The sequence below is a fragment of the Nothobranchius furzeri genome, chromosome 15, assembly GCF_043380555.1.
Source record: "Nothobranchius furzeri strain GRZ-AD chromosome 15, NfurGRZ-RIMD1, whole genome shotgun sequence".
Taxonomy (NCBI): domain Eukaryota; kingdom Metazoa; phylum Chordata; class Actinopteri; order Cyprinodontiformes; family Nothobranchiidae; genus Nothobranchius; species Nothobranchius furzeri.
Genome location: NC_091755.1, coordinates 30,652,269 through 30,670,208, shown reverse-complemented (window position 1 = coordinate 30,670,208; position 17,940 = coordinate 30,652,269). Strand labels below are relative to the sequence as shown.

The 17,940-nt window shown below is 42.4% G+C and overlaps 1 protein-coding gene across 5 annotated transcripts in view; it reads right to left on the bottom strand.

The window, feature by feature from the left end:
- LOC107390723 (TOX high mobility group box family member 2) overlaps nt 1-17,940 on the bottom strand; it is a 117,511-nt gene that overhangs the window by 48,191 nt on the left and 51,380 nt on the right. For all 5 annotated transcript variants that reach the window (XM_070544663.1, XM_054745796.2, XM_054745795.2 and 2 more), the window contains one exon: nt 7,028-7,087. In XM_070544663.1, the coding sequence (XP_070400764.1) occupies nt 7,028-7,087 (60 nt within the window). The remainder of the gene's footprint in view (nt 1-7,027; nt 7,088-17,940) is intronic.

Genomic DNA, 17,940 nt, shown 5'->3' with positions numbered 1-17,940 from the left:
TTCTCAAATGGATAGTCAGTAGTCAATAAGCACACGCCAGATTAGCAGTTATTTGTTAAAAAAAAGTCATCTGATTTAAGAGGTCTGTGGCCCGGAACTTTGAGTGATTTAAACTGGTTTTGCCTTCAGAAGAACATTTCCACTCGATCAGGATAAATGAAGAATTTAATCATCTTTATTTCAACAAACCCTTATTGGTCTCTGCGTGGGCAGATACAAACAAAGCTGGTCAACAACAAAAAAGGAAAAAACATCCCACACTTTTGCTTATGTGCTGAAACCTCAACAGATGAACCAACATTAATATCGTCAAACTGCCCGAGAGCTCCATATGGGTAGTGTTCATGCATATTCTCTACAGAAACCGTGCAGTATTCAAAACCTTGAAAACATCTTGTTTGAATGGACACACTCCGTCCAAACATACAGTCAACGGCCCCTTTAAAGCTGTTTCTGATTAGCGGTTTTCTCTTTTTTTTTTAAAAGCCCTGAGATGTTATGTGTAATGTAATCTTCTCGCTGTGTCAGACTGCTACCTCAGTGCATTTGCTGTGGAAGACCCCAGACGTGCAAACAAAGGAGTCTCTGTTCTGGCTACATGTACCGTTTTCACAGGCACACATCATGTAAGGGCTCGGGTAGGCATCTTAACCACGCTGTTAAAATGTGCAATAAAGCATATGGCCTCCCTCTTTTGCAATGTGCTTGACCTGTTGCAGCAATGCAGTAATTGTGAGCACTGCCCTCCGAACCAAGAAATTAAAGTCGTACTATAGAGCTGTTCATGCAGAAAAAAACACTAATTAAAAAAATGGACAATAAAATACTAACATACTACATACTACATACTAACATACCACTAACATACCACTGCACATCATTTAGAAATCCAATAAAATCACCAGTATATAAATATGTTTAGTTTACATTTAAGGTCAACTTTACTGAAAAAAATGTTTTTTAATTATTGTTTCTTAACTATCTGCTGCATACAAAAGAAAAAAGATGGTGAAACGCCTGGTTCAGAAAAGCCTGACATCACCTATGTCACACTGTCACTTAAAGATGTGAAACACTCAATCAATACATTTAAAGTGGATGAATGCCTTGTAAATTGTTCAGGGAAGAGAAAATATAACAGTGCACCATTTCCAGGAACTAATAATGACCCACATCACAGCTGAGTTGCAGGTTTTGGAGTCTTATTTCCTGATATTTGGACATCTCTCCTCATATTGGATAACAGCAACGGGACTCTATCATCTACTTGAAGTGTTGATGTTTTATTTCTGTAAATAACACAAGCAAGGAGGAGCTTCTGCTGTGTGGTGATGTTGCTAATAGCTTCTACTAGCCGAGACGTTCTCTGTTGTTACGTGGACGCTAATTCAACAACAGCCTTCCCCGTCGTGCGTCAAGATGGGTGAGTCCATAAATGTTAAGTTACAGTGTAACGTAGATCTGTCAGACTTTTCAAAACCTAAAGTTTCTCCATCTATTTTCTGTCAGAAGCTAATGCAAAAAATAGGTGTAGGAGACTATTTTCATGTTCAGCCTGCATGAAAAACTCAGAGTGATCCATTATAATCAGAAATGATCATTACAAATGGTTTTTCAGTGTTCCACACCTTAAAACATTCATGGATGTGATCGTGGCTTGCGACAGGGAAGGCTGTTAGTATTAGCAACTCCGGAATATGGCAGAATCCTTCAGGTTTGTGTTGCTTGTGGAGAAAAAGCCTAAACGTTGCAAAGCAAACGGTGTAAGTGGTAGCTGCGTTGCTGTTAGCTAATCCGAGGGAAGATGTCCAAATACTTGGAAATAAGACTCCAAATCCTGCTGTCTGAAGCTACTTTCTCCCCCAGCTGACTTTCTGTCCTCAAACAGGCGCACTTGAGCTTTTTTTCCCAAGAGTGAAACCTAAAATGAATTAATTCCTACTAGAGACAACTGCAAATGTATAAAATATGAGTAAGTTTTCCTTTAGGAATATGCAGGGATTCTATACTTTAGTGGAATTTGACAGCATTTAAAATTGAACCCTCTAAAATAGCTGAAGTTACAGAAAAAGCACTGTGTAATTTTGATATATGTGAAAAATTGTGCACACCATCATTCCAATGTGGTAGCATTTAAGGTTGTAACACAGCCAAACCACTTTATGGTATATAGTGTATTATTCTCTGCTTGAGTATGGCAAAAAAAAAAAAAAAAAAAAATCTGAATAAAAATCTGCACAAAAATTTTTTCCACAGGAGACAAGAATTTTTAGAGTTGGAAATTAAAATCTCTAAGAAGCCCTAAGATGAGAATTAGCTATATAAACAGCAGATTATAAAGATTACTATACTTTATAATAGAAGGCTGCAAATGTAGAAAAATATTTGTGTGCTTCTATCAAACTTCACATTAAATCCACTCTTTTAAGAGCCTGAAAGCCAAACAGTGAAGTGTGTGTTCACAGTGCTTTTCAGGACTGGTATGTAAGCTTCTCTTTGACAGCACTGACAGAGCATCAGCTGCAGCTGACATGTTTTGAAAAGCCCAAATTGCCTTATCCACTAAGAAGGTATTTGTTGACACAACACTGAAAACCTGGAGTGGTTGTCGGTGATTGACGCATGACCGCCACAGCTGCCCAACTACATAGCTGGACATTTATCCTAATTCTTAAATCCGCACACATATGCACACACACACTGACATAATTAGGGCAGAGCAGCTAAAGTAGCTAACAATGATACACCCCCATGGTCTGAGATTTGTGCTGAACAACAAAACACTAAAGCTCCCACTCCTCCCCTCATTAGAGACTCTCAATCTCAAACATCAAAGTAAACTTGTGTCTATAAAATATACTCTATGTATAGATGTAACTGTGTGTGTGTAGGTTTGTGGTGAGGTGCATATTCGTGTGTTCCTGTTCATGAAAGACTCAATGTAAGTTTTACATCATGTGAGTGAGCACATTTTTGTAAACTGAGGACATTTTTGGCTGGTCCTCACATCTTCAAAGGGCTGTGTGAGAGCCAGGGTTTAGCGTTGTGATTAAATAACTTTAATGGGCTCGTTACACAAATGTAAAAACTGGGAACAAAGTAGGGGGGTTGTGCGAGTAAAAACCTCCCCTATGTGCTGGAACTTTTGTCTTCACATTCTAAGCAGAAATAATGACGCTAATAGTGTCTATCTATCTATCTATCTATCTATCTATCTATCTATCTATCTATCTATCTATCTATCTATCTATCTATCTATCTATCTATCTATCTATCTATCTATCTATCTATCTATCTATCTATCTATCTATCATCTATCTATCTATCTATCTATCTATCTATCTATCTATCTATCTATCTATCTATCTATCTATCTATCTATCTATCTGTCTATATATCTATCTATCTATCTGTCATCTATCTATCTATCTATCTATCTATCTATCTATCTATCTATCTATCCATCCATCCATCCATCCATCCATCCATCCATCCATCCATCCATCCATCCATCCATCCATCCATCCAAGTTCGGAGAGAAAGAGCAACAATCTGTCAAGGAAAGATGAAAAGCGGTCTTAGCTAATCAGAGCACTTAATCAAAGCATGTGATCAGGCAAGATTCAGATGATAAAATCAATTATATAATTTAATAACTAAACAGAGCACTGGTATGAGTAAGGTGAAGCAAATTAAATGTAAACACCCCCTAGGGACTGGCTGAAGTATAACCTTTAGGCTCCACCCCCTTTATTGTAAAAAGCTACAGAGACTTTATCTAGATATTAACCTTGTGTTGTTCTCAGTCTGTCTTGTACATTTATCAGTGATTAGCTGTAACTGTGTTTAGGTAAGTGGGCTCTGTTTCCAACACTAAAACAGCAGATCCTGTAAAAATACTTCATTTAGCTTTTATGACAGAAAATGATGGAGATGTGGCATCCATCTTTTTTTATATTGATGGCTGAAACAGCAGAGAGGACCTGCAGCTGATCACTGGACTCCGTGTGGTTGTTTAGCTCAGCAACAGAAGCATAACAAGCATGAGATTCAAGTTTGAGTCCAAGTTAAAAGGGTATTTACTTTCCGTCCCAAGCTAAAACTATCTGATGTCTGCAACTAGAAAGAGATGAAATTCAACGCAAATTTAACCTAGCCAACATTCAGGCCCAATGAGAAGTTTTGTTTTAGGACATTTAAATGTCATCTTAACTTTCCATAAACAATAGGTTAAAATTAGGTTTAAACTGGACTTGAAAATAAAAGCTTCAGAAACGTCTAGTTTTAAACGATGTCTCCATTTAGCTGGAGTAAGAGTAAAGAAGTAGCCCAAGCATGTGGGATTTGAAGTTAAACTCAACTCCAAGCACTCCTCTCATTTCTCTGAGCCCATCAGCCACGCTGATGAATCACCTGCTTAACCACTTCAAGACAAAATCTGGGACCAAAGAGACGGATCATAATTACCAAAAACATGGCTGACCCCTGCACCTTCTGCTGGGCAAAAATTCTGGCAGTTGAGACGGTTTTGTGAACGAACCCTGCGCTAAGTCATACGCGGAAGAACAACCAATTCATGCTTCGTGGCAAAGGCAAATCACTTGGTTTAAAACCACATGGCATCGAAGAGGGCCAGTTTTTCAGCGGCAAATGTAACCAGATAGTTGAACTTTGACACCATAGTCATGCTAGGAAAGGAAAGTAAAGAAATATATTTGTTGTAATAACTCTTTTTATGATAGAAGTTGAGCCCACAAATTCAGTTAGGGTTATGATTCGAAAGTGCATTACTAAGAAAGCACACATCAGTGTGAGTGAATCCATCCTTTGTCCGAGAGAACGTGTCACTGCCTATTACAGCGAGCGTGTCTGAGAGAGAGGGAGAGAGAGGGAGGGAGGGAGAGAGAGAGAGAGAGAGAGAGAGAGAGAGAGAGAGAGAGAGAGAGAGAGAGAGAGAGAGAGAGAGAGAGAGAGAGAGAGAGAGAGAGGCCTTGCTTTCCTCATCCCTCTGGCTGTGTCCAGTACCTCTCTGAATTACTTGGCGAGGTGCTAATTGACACGGAGCCTCCACCTCATCATGTTTTGTCAGAACACGAAGGTTGGGCTGCCGAATCAACAAATCTTTGAGCTCCAGATTCTGCCATATGTCCAGCCATGTGTTCCCCCGTACCAGCTGGGAGCACTCAGCACTCTGCCCGTCTAACTCACTGACTGGGCCGCTCTGAGGACCGAGGGCTTTAATGAGCCAGGGATGGTGAAATGCTACCGCTGAGCTAGCCCTTTGTTTTGACTCGTCGCTGATTCGGTCACATCTACTCGTTTAATCTCGCTGGTGTGACAAATATTAATGATCTTTGGATAAAATCATCAAAAGGCATGTGCTTTGTAGAGGATATAGAGACACTTTGGCTTATAAGGCTTTGAGTGTTTTCCTCCTGAGTGGAGGAGGGTCCAAGTGATTGGTGCCATTAAAAGAGCAACGCTGGTTTCAAGGCTGACTGTCACCAGTCATCAGCTACAGGAGACACTGAATATATTCATAAAGCTTTAAATAAATGTTCAAGCCGCAAAACTTCTTAGAGGAAGAGCAGATTTTTTAAACTATTCTAACTGATCAATAGGTGGCATCTGCAGGGATGGTGATAATTTGGTGTTTTGTGTTGGAGATGAAGCTAAGATTTTGATTTTCTGACTGATTTGTGTTCCAACCCCCACCTTTGGTCATGAGCTTGGGCAATGACCAAAAGAAGACCATGAATACAGGTCACTGCCCTTAGTTTCCTCTACAGGTTGGCCAGACCCAGTCTAAAGCTCGGTTCAAACTGTGTTAAAATGTGTTTAGACCATTATAAACAAATGTTCTGTCACGAATAAAGGCATAATGAAAAACGGTACACGGGAGGGTGATTAGCAGGTCTGCGCCGTCCAGTGTAAGGGTCCACTGACAGCTTTTTGAGCTCTCTCACAACTAAATCCTTGTGAAGTTTGACATACTTATACGTGGAATATGGAATACGGACACCATAGCGACATCTAGTGTGCGGAGGTTGTATTTGCAACAATAGAACAAGGTTTCCAGCCATGGGGATACCAGGTTCACTGCCGATACGTGCCATTTGTTAAATTTTTTATTTGGGTCCAAAATCCTTTGTGGGCTTCACCTAAACTCACTCTGGTTTCAGATCTTTTATGGTTGCTCCTCTTCTGAGAAGGATAACGACATCTTCTGGGCTCAGAAGCAGAGGCTTAACTTGTCAAGTCCGCAATTTTCCACATGGCCAGCCTTACTGTGCTGCATAGACTGTTTACCGTATTTGGCAACCCACAACGGTGCCCTCTAATGGCAGGAAGATGTAAACGTAAACCCAGTGTCATGCCTGTCAAAATAAAGATTTGACTCTTTTTTAATGAAAATATTGCTTTTAAAAGAAATACTGTACCTTTATTCTGCACACCTCTAAACACCCTGTGGAAGTATTATTTTTTAAACATACAGATTTTAAACAATTGTTCCATATTCAACCTTTAAATCTTCAGTTGAGTAGTGTTCCACCAATCTAAAGCTTGCATTCTGTGACGTGTCCTGCAGTCCGTTGCAATGGCCAAAAAAAAAAGTCTCGATGAGTTTGGACATCCGAAAGGAAGAGTCGCTATTCTTTAAAAAACAAGTGGAGCCAGCTGAGGTGCTTCAGGCACATGTACAGGAGAAGACTTGAAGGCTGCATCTCAATGCTGGCCTGGGAACAGCATGGGAACCAAGATGACTAGGGAGAGGACAGTTTGGGCTTTCTTTGTCTGCCTTTTTCCTGGGATGAGTCATGGGCCAGAGTTCATACTTGTGCACACACATAAGCATTATTTGAGTTTTCAAGCTAACCCATTTTACCAGCTCTACCTTAATGGACAAATGTCTGTAAATCCAGCACAAGCAAACTGTGCTTTCTCACTTTATTGAAAAAAAAAAAAAATGCATCATTGACCACAGTTTATACAAACCTGGATGGTTATAGGAAAATGGCTGTCTTACCTGGTTTGGCGTCCGAAACTCTTGGTTACTGTCATTCATGTACATGTTGTCAGCATCAAACTGTGAACAGAAACAGGAAGGATGAATAAACTTAGTATGCAAAAAAAAGAGAGATTTAAAGGGAGGCGGTGCTTGGGGAGGTGGTACAAAGAGGAAAAGCTCTTTACGGGTGGCCTCAAGTGTGAGACTAATGACTTTGTCACTTTGGTTAAACCTCATGGTGGCATGGCAGCATGGGCAATTACTGTTCGTCAGCGGGCCGGTAATTAGGCTACATGAGCAGAGTGACGAGAGATGGGCTTTTCCCTGTGGGCTCTGCTGCTCGTGTGAGAAAGAGAATGAGTGTGAATGAATCTGTGAGTGCATGCAGTGGTGAAGTGTGTGCTTGCTGTGTTGGAGGGGTGTGTTTCCAGTGTGTGTGGTGTATAGCGAAGGCGTGCTGTGTCTTCTGACGTGAGCTAATCAGGCAGTGAAAGATCACTTGCTGCAGGTGCCAAAACACTCCTTGACGTGGGGTGAGAGCTCACGGTACAACAAATGACTCTTGACCCAAGAGGGTGCTGGGAAACAACTCGGGATCAACAGATGACTGCAGCATGCCAGCAGGGCCGTCTGAGCTAAACCACTAAAACATTCCCCAGTGGTCCCAGTTAAGGGGCTGATGTTAAAGAAAAGATAACACACAGAACTATTTTAGGACAATTCCTCACTGGGCATCCACAGCATCAACAAGAGAAGCTCTCGTGCAAAATGCCAATCTGAGCCTGGAAAATTTACCCGTTTCATTATATTCTCATTGTCAAAGATTTAAAATTTATAAATGAACTTTTGCACAATATTTTAATTTTTCAAGTTTCACCTGGAAGTTGAAACAAAATAACAACAACAACAAAATCTCCAGTATTTTTGCAAAATTTTGATTCTTTTCCACCAACAAATCCACCGGTATGTGTATGGAAGGTGCAAACACAGCAGAAAATCTGTTTTAATTTTTTTATTTCCAGAGTAAGGATGTGCTATCCATTTCCATTTGACTCCAAAGCTTCCAAAAGCAAACAAAACAAATCCGGAACAGCAAAGCCGATACAACTACTTGGAGTCTTCCTTATAACATCAAGGTGTTAAAACAATTCAGAAATTGGCAGCAGAAGGAACTCAAACTAGACACGATTCCATGTGAAATTCCTAAGATTAAAAGATACGTATGGACTTTTTATTTGGGGTGGTCGACTTTCTTCTATGGAGACTAAAAACTCTTAAGATAAACAAACCCAGGATAGAAGAGAGAAGAAATACCTCAAAACAATGACCAAATACCTAATGCACGGAAATGAGCTGAATTCCTTTGGGGCTGAAATCTAATATCTACACTGGTAGACAGGAGAAAGCCCGAGTCTGTAAATGAGCATGTGAGCGGCGAGAAAGAGAAATGACTGTATATTATTGCACATGAAAGGTTGGGGGAATGAGCGTCTGCCTCAGGGCGACGGTTGGTTAACGATGCATACGGTGGAAGCGCTTGAGGAACCGCATGAACGTTTTATTGATTACATTTACATTCATCCCCATACGCAAACACATAACTGAGACAAGAGCTGTCTATTTGTTGCATTTAGGCTCTATTCATGTGATTAACCCAAAAGCTGCAGGTGAACGCTACGTGATTGCTTCACAAGAGACAAAATGCTGACTAATTGTTTTGCGGTGCAAGCTGCAGATAATGATGTAATTAGTTTAACCAGGCATGGGAGTGGCTGTCACCTGACCAACCTGAGGTCAGACATGAGATGTTGACCGTAGTGACATCAACATAGACTATCTTGTTCTTGTCAAAATAAGACGAGTTTCACATGATGGGCGACGGTGACACAGGAGTTAAGCGCTCGCCCCGTAATCGGAAGGTTGCAGGTTCGAGCCCCGCTCAGTCTGTCGCTGTCGTTGTGTCCTTGGGCAAGACACTTAACCCACGTTGCCTGCTGGTGGTGGTCGGAGGGACCGGTGGCGCCAGTGCTCGGCAGCCTCGCCTCTGTCAGTGCGCCCCGGGGCAGCTGTGGCTACATCGTAGCTCATCACCATCAGTGTGTGAATGGGTGAATGACTGGTTGTGTTGTAAAGCACCTTGAGGGGTTCCATGACCCTAGAAGGCGCAATATCAAATACAGGCCATTTAAATTCAGGCCATGAATGGCGCATTCTACAGTAGCTAAAAATAGATCATGATGTAATGTCACAATGCATCATGGGATGTAGCTCTAGACCAGCAAGTGTGTATTTTGCATGGGTGCTTATGTGTCTGAGGGGTTTGAATGACAGCAACTGGACTTTCGCTTCTCACCCGAGGAGCTCTGACAGTTCTGACTGGATTATGGGAGAGTCAAGCTTATAAACTGTAACTGGTTATTGTTGCTTAACGAGCAGAAACCACATATGAATATCCCCCCTCTTTACCCTAATCAGTCATTGGAAGAAGAAGAAGAAGAAAGTATCATTTCTATAGCGCCTCTCAAGATAAAAATCACGAGGCGCTTCACAAAAGCAAAAAATGTAAACATATAAAAAATAATTTAGAAAATGTTTAAAAATATATTTAAAATGAGCAAAAATAGGCAATTGTGATTAAAAATTGTTAAGAAAGAGAGAGAGAGAGTGAATAGGAAAGAGGGAAATCAGTGGATCCTGAGAAAGGTGGAATAGGTGGGGAGAGCAGAATAAAGAGAGAGTGGTGAAGAAGGTCATACAAATGCCAGCTTGAACAAGTGAGTCTTCAGCTGCTTTTTAAAGGAGACCACTGAGTCCACTGATCTCAGGCTCAGGGGGAGAGAGTTCCAGAGTCTGGGAGCCACAGCAGCAGATGATCTGTCACCTTTGGTCTTTAGCCTGGTGCTGCAACACCAGTAGGCTTTGATCACTGGACCTCAGGGACCTGCTGGGGGTGTAGGGACTAAGAAGATCACCAATGTAAGATGGTGCTTGTCCAATTTAAGGCCCTATAGACCAGAACCAGGATCTTGAAATGAACCCTGAAGTTGACTGGCTTAGCTTCTATTGTGTGGGAGTCGTTGTATTGGTTATATACAGGAGGGTGTGACCCTCCCATATTCCAGTCAGAATTGACAAAGCTCCTTGGATGAGAGGTGAGATGTCTTCAAAAAAAAAATCCAGTTGCTGTCATTCGAACTATTTTGGATTACCATGACCTGGATGACTGAGGACCTTCACAATCATATGCGTCTGAGTCACTCTGCTCGTCTCAAAGTTGTATTTTTGTCTCCTAAAGATGTTCAGACAGGAAGGAACAAAGCACCACTGTTGTGGGAGGAGCTAATCGGACTCTTAAAAACCAAATCAGACGTTGGAGCGGACATTTTTAATCCGTTTTCCAAAGCTGGGTAAGGTCCGCGACAATATAAAACAGCTAGATGGGGAAATCCGTCAAGCTAAAAACAGACAAAGCAAAGTGGTGGCAGTATTTATGTGTAAGAGCAGATTTTCACAGTGTGGAGCAGATCTGTGCTTATTTTTGTTCCATCACGTTTTGCCAGAGGGACAGGTCCTAGATCCGAGAATGACAAGCCGATACTAGCAACGCCCTCAGATAAGAAGTTATCTAGGAGGCAGCGGTGAAAACATAGCTGTCCAGCTGAATGTCTTGACCCAAAAAATGTTCGAACGTCGACAAAAAAGGCTTTTGACCAGAGGTGAGTGGTACGTAAAAATTGGTAACACAAGTAATAATCTAATAAAAAAACGAACCTAGAGAAAATGTCCGTGTTTTTTCAATTAGCAAATGCGGCTTGTTTGTGCAGCACTAGCACCCAGCAGCGCTTGTGTGGCGACGTCAACTGTTGAATGCGCTAATTCTTAGTTGAAAATGTTTTTAACCCAACAGAACCACGAGATCGTTCACCTAATTTTGCTACCTTAGTTGTTTGAGTTCCACGCCCCGCTGCCGTTTCTGCCCACTCCAAAGGAAGAGATTACTTTATCCACATATCTGTAATGAGATTATGATCAGAAAGGCCAAAACACGGCCCAGAAAGGTCAGCCATTTTGTGCTTCAACATGGCTGCTTGTATATTGTGACGTAAAGCATTTTCCCTCTTGCTCCTGTCTCAATCGCTCTGCTTTGCACTTTCTCACTCTTCCATTTAAAATGCCAATTTAGCGCTGGCTCAGTGCTATCAGCTCAGCCATAACTCCACATAAAATGCAGCAATCCTTTTTTTTTCTCTTCTTCTTTTCCATTTTCTCTCTTTTATCACCCTCTCTTCTCTTCATCTCTCTTTTTAATGCATCTCCTCTATACTCCTTCACTTTTATTCATCATCCTCATGTTCTCATCACCTTTCTCCACATTGCAACCTTCCCTGCTTCACTCCTCTGTCACACTCCCAACTCCTCTTTTCCTTCGCTTGTCTCTTACATTTCAGCAGGCCCTGGCATCGCTTCCTCATCGGCAGCTTAATTGGGCATTCTGCCTGAGACAAGGGCCTCATTAAGCAGTAATTACACACATGTTGTTTTCGGCAAACATCTCTATTTGGATTGCTTTGCATGGTAATTGTTCAGCAGGGACCACTGCTTGCGATGTTTCAATCCGTGACACACGTGGTGCTGGTTGGGAGGAATAAAACAGTGGAAAGGAAGGGTAGAAAAGCGAGGGGAGGAGAGGAAGAACAGAGGAAAATAATAATAGGTTGTGAAAGAGAGACAAAGTGAGAAATAAAGAATGCACACACGGGAGGGGAAGACGATGAGTGTAACACAGAGGCAGGAAGAAAGTGATAGAACGAAGACAATGAATACATGTGAGGAACAAGATTTAGAAAGGAAGAGGGAGAGAGACATGAGGACGAGAAAATGAGAGAGGAAAGTCAGGAAAAAGAAGAAGAAAAAAAAGACTCCCAGAACTAGGTCATGCCTCGCAATCATCGACAAAGCTGAGCGTTTCAAAAATAATGAAGCCACAAGGTGGAAGTAATGCTAACTAGCATATCCAGGGAAAACATGTACTATTTACACCCTTCTAATGGCGCAATACAATTTTGGGATGTTTTCATCTCCGAGTGCTTTGTGAGACAGATGATGACAGGATTGGAGGCTCCACTGAAGGTTGGTTTTGATTGATGGACAATTTATATAAGCCCCTCACTAAGCCTTCTGGGCAACATCTGCTTGTGAGGAGGAGGATGGGGTGGGAGGGGGTGAAGATCAACTGCTAGTGTGTAATGCCATACACACTACATCAGTCATTAGAGAGAGAAATGACCTTGCACTAATAATAATGAAAAAAATAGTTTTCACAGCAAGGACACGCTTTATTAAGGGAGTTGGCTACAATAATGTTTAAATCTTACATAACTGGACCTCTTAATCCAAAACAAACAAACACAACTCATCTTAACAGTCGGCTATTATTAAAATCTCACTGCAAAATTAGATTTTGTGGTGATAAACTTACATAAGTAAAGGATATAAAAACTTGGCTAAACATCAAAGGGATTTTTTGGAATTAGGTTTTAGCCCAACACAGTTTTACTTCTTAGCTAAACTAACTTTTTCTGCAGCGTTTGTGGCTCTTATTCACGTGCAAACAGCTGTTTCACCAGATTTGAACTCTTTCCATAAACGGAGATATAACAAACATTTTTGGTGTATCTGCATTTATCTGACAGTTAGGGAGGTTTGGAAAACAGTAAAGTTTAGGCCCATTTTGCAAATGGCCTCACTAAAGCTGCATGTTGATTAAAGGGATACTTGGCAGTTTTGCTTGCGTTTAGCACCCCCTAGTGTCCATTATTAATTATCTGTAGTTAAAGCAAAAGTGAAACATTTTTCCTCACTGTTCAATTGGTTTTTTGACACCTTAATCTAACAGCTGAAACATCTCCTCAGGTTTAATTAGTTACTAGAGAAGTGGTTCATCACTAAATAAAAGCAAATCAGCTGTGTTCATGATCTAAAATTTGCAGAGAATGTGCTGGATGCAGATTGCAGAGTCAGGTATGTCAGCATTTTTTTTTCCAAGTCTACCAGCACTCTGAAATTGCAAATTGAGAGTTCAAATCCTGGGTTGGGTCATTCCAAAGACTTTAAAAATGGGACCCAATTCCTTCCTGCTTGCCACTCAGGTTGGATTGGAGGGTTAAACCACCAAATAGTTCCCGAGCGCAGCCACTGCTGCAGCTCACTGCTGCAGCTCACTGCACCCCACAGAGATGAGTCAAATGTGGAGATGTAATTTCACCGGTGTGTGTGATGACTAATGGAACTTTAGAGTAGTGATGCACCAATATGAAATTTTGGGCTGATACCAATATTAAGATAACTGTTGTGACCAATAACCGCTATTTGCCGATACCAATATACTGACATTAATGCTTCTAAAATAAGCAGATTTTGTATAGAATGAAAATGATTAAAGCTGAGTTTACATTATGTACACACAACACACACATTCACGCTTCTGAGATGATTATAATCACTATCGCATGACTAAACAAATACACATCACCCCCCTCACCCTCTGAAACTGATAAACAAATGGAGACAGGATGGAAAAGGTGTGTTCCACAAGCCATTCGTCTCTTCAACAGAAAGGGACTGGACTGACAAACGCGCACATGTGCACATGCTCACACACACAAACACACACACTCATGTTTTTCTTTGCATGTTTTTTTATGATTTTATCTTTACCACCAACATACTAAGTATGCTTACGGTTTTTCTTTTTTCCTTTGTACTACCTACTTAGAGAGGACATGTCATGTTAGGTCTGTTCTGTCCTTAGTTAGATAGTTTAGTGATCTCCCTGTTATTTTTATGTTGTAAATTTATGTTGCATGTAGCTCCTTGGTCCTGGAGGAACGTTGTTTTGTCTCACTGTGTACAAACCGTATATGGCTGAAGTGACAATAATGTCTGATTGATTGATTGATTGATTGATTGATTGATTGATTGAAAAAATATTGGTTGATATAATCGGCCCAGTTTTATTTATCGGACCGATACGATATGTTAAAAAATGACTAACATCGGCCAATGCCGATATATTGTCCAACCCTACTTTAGAGGTAAGATCTGGGAAGAAGTCTCCACCTTTCTGAGTTGAATTTCCAACTTTGGGAAGGCATTCCAGTTGATGTTCCCATCTTGGAATACAGAAATCTGAGGAACAAAAGGAACCCAATATTTTTCCTCATTTTGAAATGTTTTTTAGTTAAAGGAATAGTTTACTTTTTTAATCAATTCATTTGCAGTGGTTTCTAGTAGGTATGAATGCCTTGTAAGTTGTTCTTGGGGGGGAACAAATATAGCGGTGCGCCATTTCTCTTACATTAAAGTGGCCCACATCCCATCTGAGCTTCAGACGGCAAGTTTGGAGCCTTATTTCCTGATTCTTGGACATTTCACCACAGAATGGATAACAACAACCTGACTCTACCACTGACTTGCAACGTAGATGTTTTATCTCCACAAGTAACACAAGTCAGGAGTTTCTGCTATGTGGTGGACTTGCTAATGCTAACAGTTAGCTTAAACTAGCCGAAACGTCCGCTGCTGTTACCCAAGTGCTAAACCAATAACGACCTTCCCCGTTGTGATGCAAAACTGGTGAGTCCATGAATGTTCAGTGACAGCGTGACGTCTGTCTGGCTTTTGAAATCCTAGAGTTTCACCATCTATTTTCTATCAGACGCTAACGCAGGAGATAGGTGTAGGAGACTATTTTCATGTTCAGCTTGCATGAAAAACTCAGAGTGACTGATTAGTTTTTTCAGTCAACCACATCGTCAAGATATTATTGGACTGTACATGTCAGTAATTTTTGACGTCTACATGAACATTTGTGTGCATTTCACATGTTCCCTCTACTACATAAATTTACCACAGCTGAGACTGATTTCAGCAGCCATAAATTACACTTTTACTGACTGAAACTCTCACATTTTAATGTGTCAAATACAGTGATTTATTGGAAAATATTCTGTTACCTAAATACTACTTGAAAGTGCATTTTTATTTAAATAAAAACATTATTTAAATAATGGCAGGACTTTCTTCCTTCCTCATATGCTACACCACCATTAAGGCAGCATTCTATAAATATATTAATTAAGATGCACCAAAGATTAAATCATCTTTCCTCTCTACCAAACCAACATCCACATAGATGGCAGTAACAAGCCGCGCGTAAAGGTGTGGCGAAAAAAGAAAGAAATGAAGAATCCCACTGAAGAACAGCCTCAACAAACTTTCAGAACTTTTGAATTAATAAGAGAAAAATCTATAAGCAGAGTATGTACTACGTGTGACTTTAAAAGCCTTTGCCAGTACACCGAGTCTCTAAAAATAATTCTCTCACCGAGCGGAATTAATAAACCCAGAACAGTACACAGCCATTCTGTGAAGAAAAGGGTGTGGTGGTGGGGGGGCTCATGCAATATGTATGCCAGTTTGAGCACCCTTCTTCCTCATCCTCCCCCCTACTTCTTCTCTTTACTTCTCTTTTCACATCTCACTCTTTCTCTCCAGCTCTCTGTTCAATTAAGCTGTAGGAGCGACCTAACAAACCCCAACCTGAGACAATGTGCCACTGAATTTTGATGTTGCCCAACTTGTCACTGCTGCTTCAAAGCCAGAGAGGATGAAGCAGGCACACACACACACACACACACACACACACACACACACACACACACGCGCGCGCGCGCGCGCACACACACACACACACACACACACACACACACACACACACACACACACACACACCATATGCTTAAAAACAGGAGGATGACAACAGAAAGAAAGCAAGAAAGAAATATAGAAGCAGTTTTTAGAGTCGCATGGGAAGGACGAAGAAAAAGAGGTAAAAAATCTGGTGTTGAACCACGCCCGAAGCAAACAATGCACATGGCACGCACCACACACACAAAGCTCATAAAAGCCACAGCCGGTGGCCATGGCGACACATGCTCTGTTGTCGTTAGATAAGGGAAACAGGGCCTCTTCCTAGGTGTGAGAGTTTGATCCTGCACACACAATCACATTCAAACTACAGTTACACAACACTGAACTCTGTTCTGGTGCATCAGGAGCCTAGCTTCATGTCTCCTACATCTGTTGGAAACTGAAGATTTTCACAAATTCTTTGTTCATAAAGTATCGGGCATTAGGGCAGCTATTTCTGGTAACTCTATTGACCCTGTTCCAGTTCCTCCATCACCACCCACCCTGAGCTCCCTCAATACCGTTTCTTATTCTGAGCTGAGTAAGCTTGTTTCAAGGCAGAAGCCATCTGCCTCTCCACTTGAGGTTCTGCCACCTTGTCTCTGGAAGGCTGCCTTTCTGTGTCTTGGCCCATCACTTGGTCAGATTATCAATAGGAGCCTCAGCAAGGTGTGGTCCCAGCTGCTTTGAAAGCAGCAGTTGTTCGGCCGACCCTGAAGAAACTTGGTGCTGATGTCTCTGTGATCAAAAAGGCCTATCTCTACCCTGCCTTTTACATCAAAATTGCTTGAGAAAGTCGTTTATCAGCAGCTGGTCTCACATTTAGCTGACTCTGATCTATTTGAGGTTTTCCAATCAGGGTTCAGGTCTGGCAGACCCAAACGCATAGTGAGGGTCTGCTGGGAACGCCTGGCAGAAGAACCTGTCAAGACGGTCTTCAACTCCCACCTCCGGCAGAGCTTTGACCACGTCCCGAGAGCAGTGGGGGACATTGAGTCTGAGTGGGCCTTGTTCCACTCTGCGATTGTCGAGGCGGCTGTTGCTAGCTGTGGTCGTAAGGTGGCCGGTGCCAGTCGTGGTGGCAACCCCCGTACCCGCTGGTGGACACCAGAGGTTCGGGGAGCCGTCAGGCTGAAGAAGGAGGCCTACAGGGCGTGGCTGGTCTGTGGGTCTCCGGAGGCAGCAGACAGGTACCGGATAGCCAAGCGGGGTGCAGCAGTGGCAGTTGCCGAGGCAAAATCTCGGGCGTGGGAGGAGTTTGGTGAGGCCATGGAGAAAGACTATCGATCGGCTCCAAAGAGGTTCTGGCAAACTGTCCGGCGCCTCAGGAGAGGAAGGCAGCAACTCGCTCACACTGTTTACAGTGGGGATGGGGAGCTGCTGACGTCAACTGAGGCTATAGTCGGACGGTGGAAGGAATACTTTGAGGAGCTCCTCAATCCCACCAATGCGCATTCCGAGGAGGAACCAGAGCTGGGAGGCCTGGGGATGGACTGTCCGATCTCGGGGGCAGAAGTTGCTGAGGTAGTCAAACAACTACACAGCGGCGGAGCCCCGGGGGCGGATGAGGTTCGTCCTGGGTATCTCAAGGGTATGGATGTTGTAGGGCTGTCATGGTTGACACGTCTCTACAACATTGCGTGGTCATCGGGGGCAGTTCCTAGGGAGTGGCAGACCGGGGTGGTGGTCCCCATCTTTAAGAAGGGTGACCTGAGGGTGTGTTCCAACTATAGGGGGATCACATTCCTCAGCCTCCCTGGAAAGGTCTACGCCAAGGTACTGGAGAGGAGGGTCCGATCGATAGTTGAATCTCAGATAGAGGAGGAGCAATGTGGTTTTCGTCCTGGCCGTGGAACTGTGGACCAGCTCTATACCCTTGCAAGGGTGATGGAGGGGGCATGGGAGTTTGCCCAACCAATCCACATGTGCTTTGTGGATTTGGAGAAGGCTTATGACCGTGTCCCCAGGGGCACCCTGTGGGGGACGCTCCAGGAGTATGGGGTGGGTGGCTTTCTGTTAAGGGCCATTCAGTCCCTTTACCAGAGGAGCGTGAGTTTGGTCCGCATAGCCGGTAGTAAGTCGGACCTGTTCCCAGTGAGGGTTGGACTCCGCCAGGGCTGCCCTTTGTCACCGGTTCTGTTCATCACTTTTATGGACAGAATTTCTAGACGCAGCCGTGG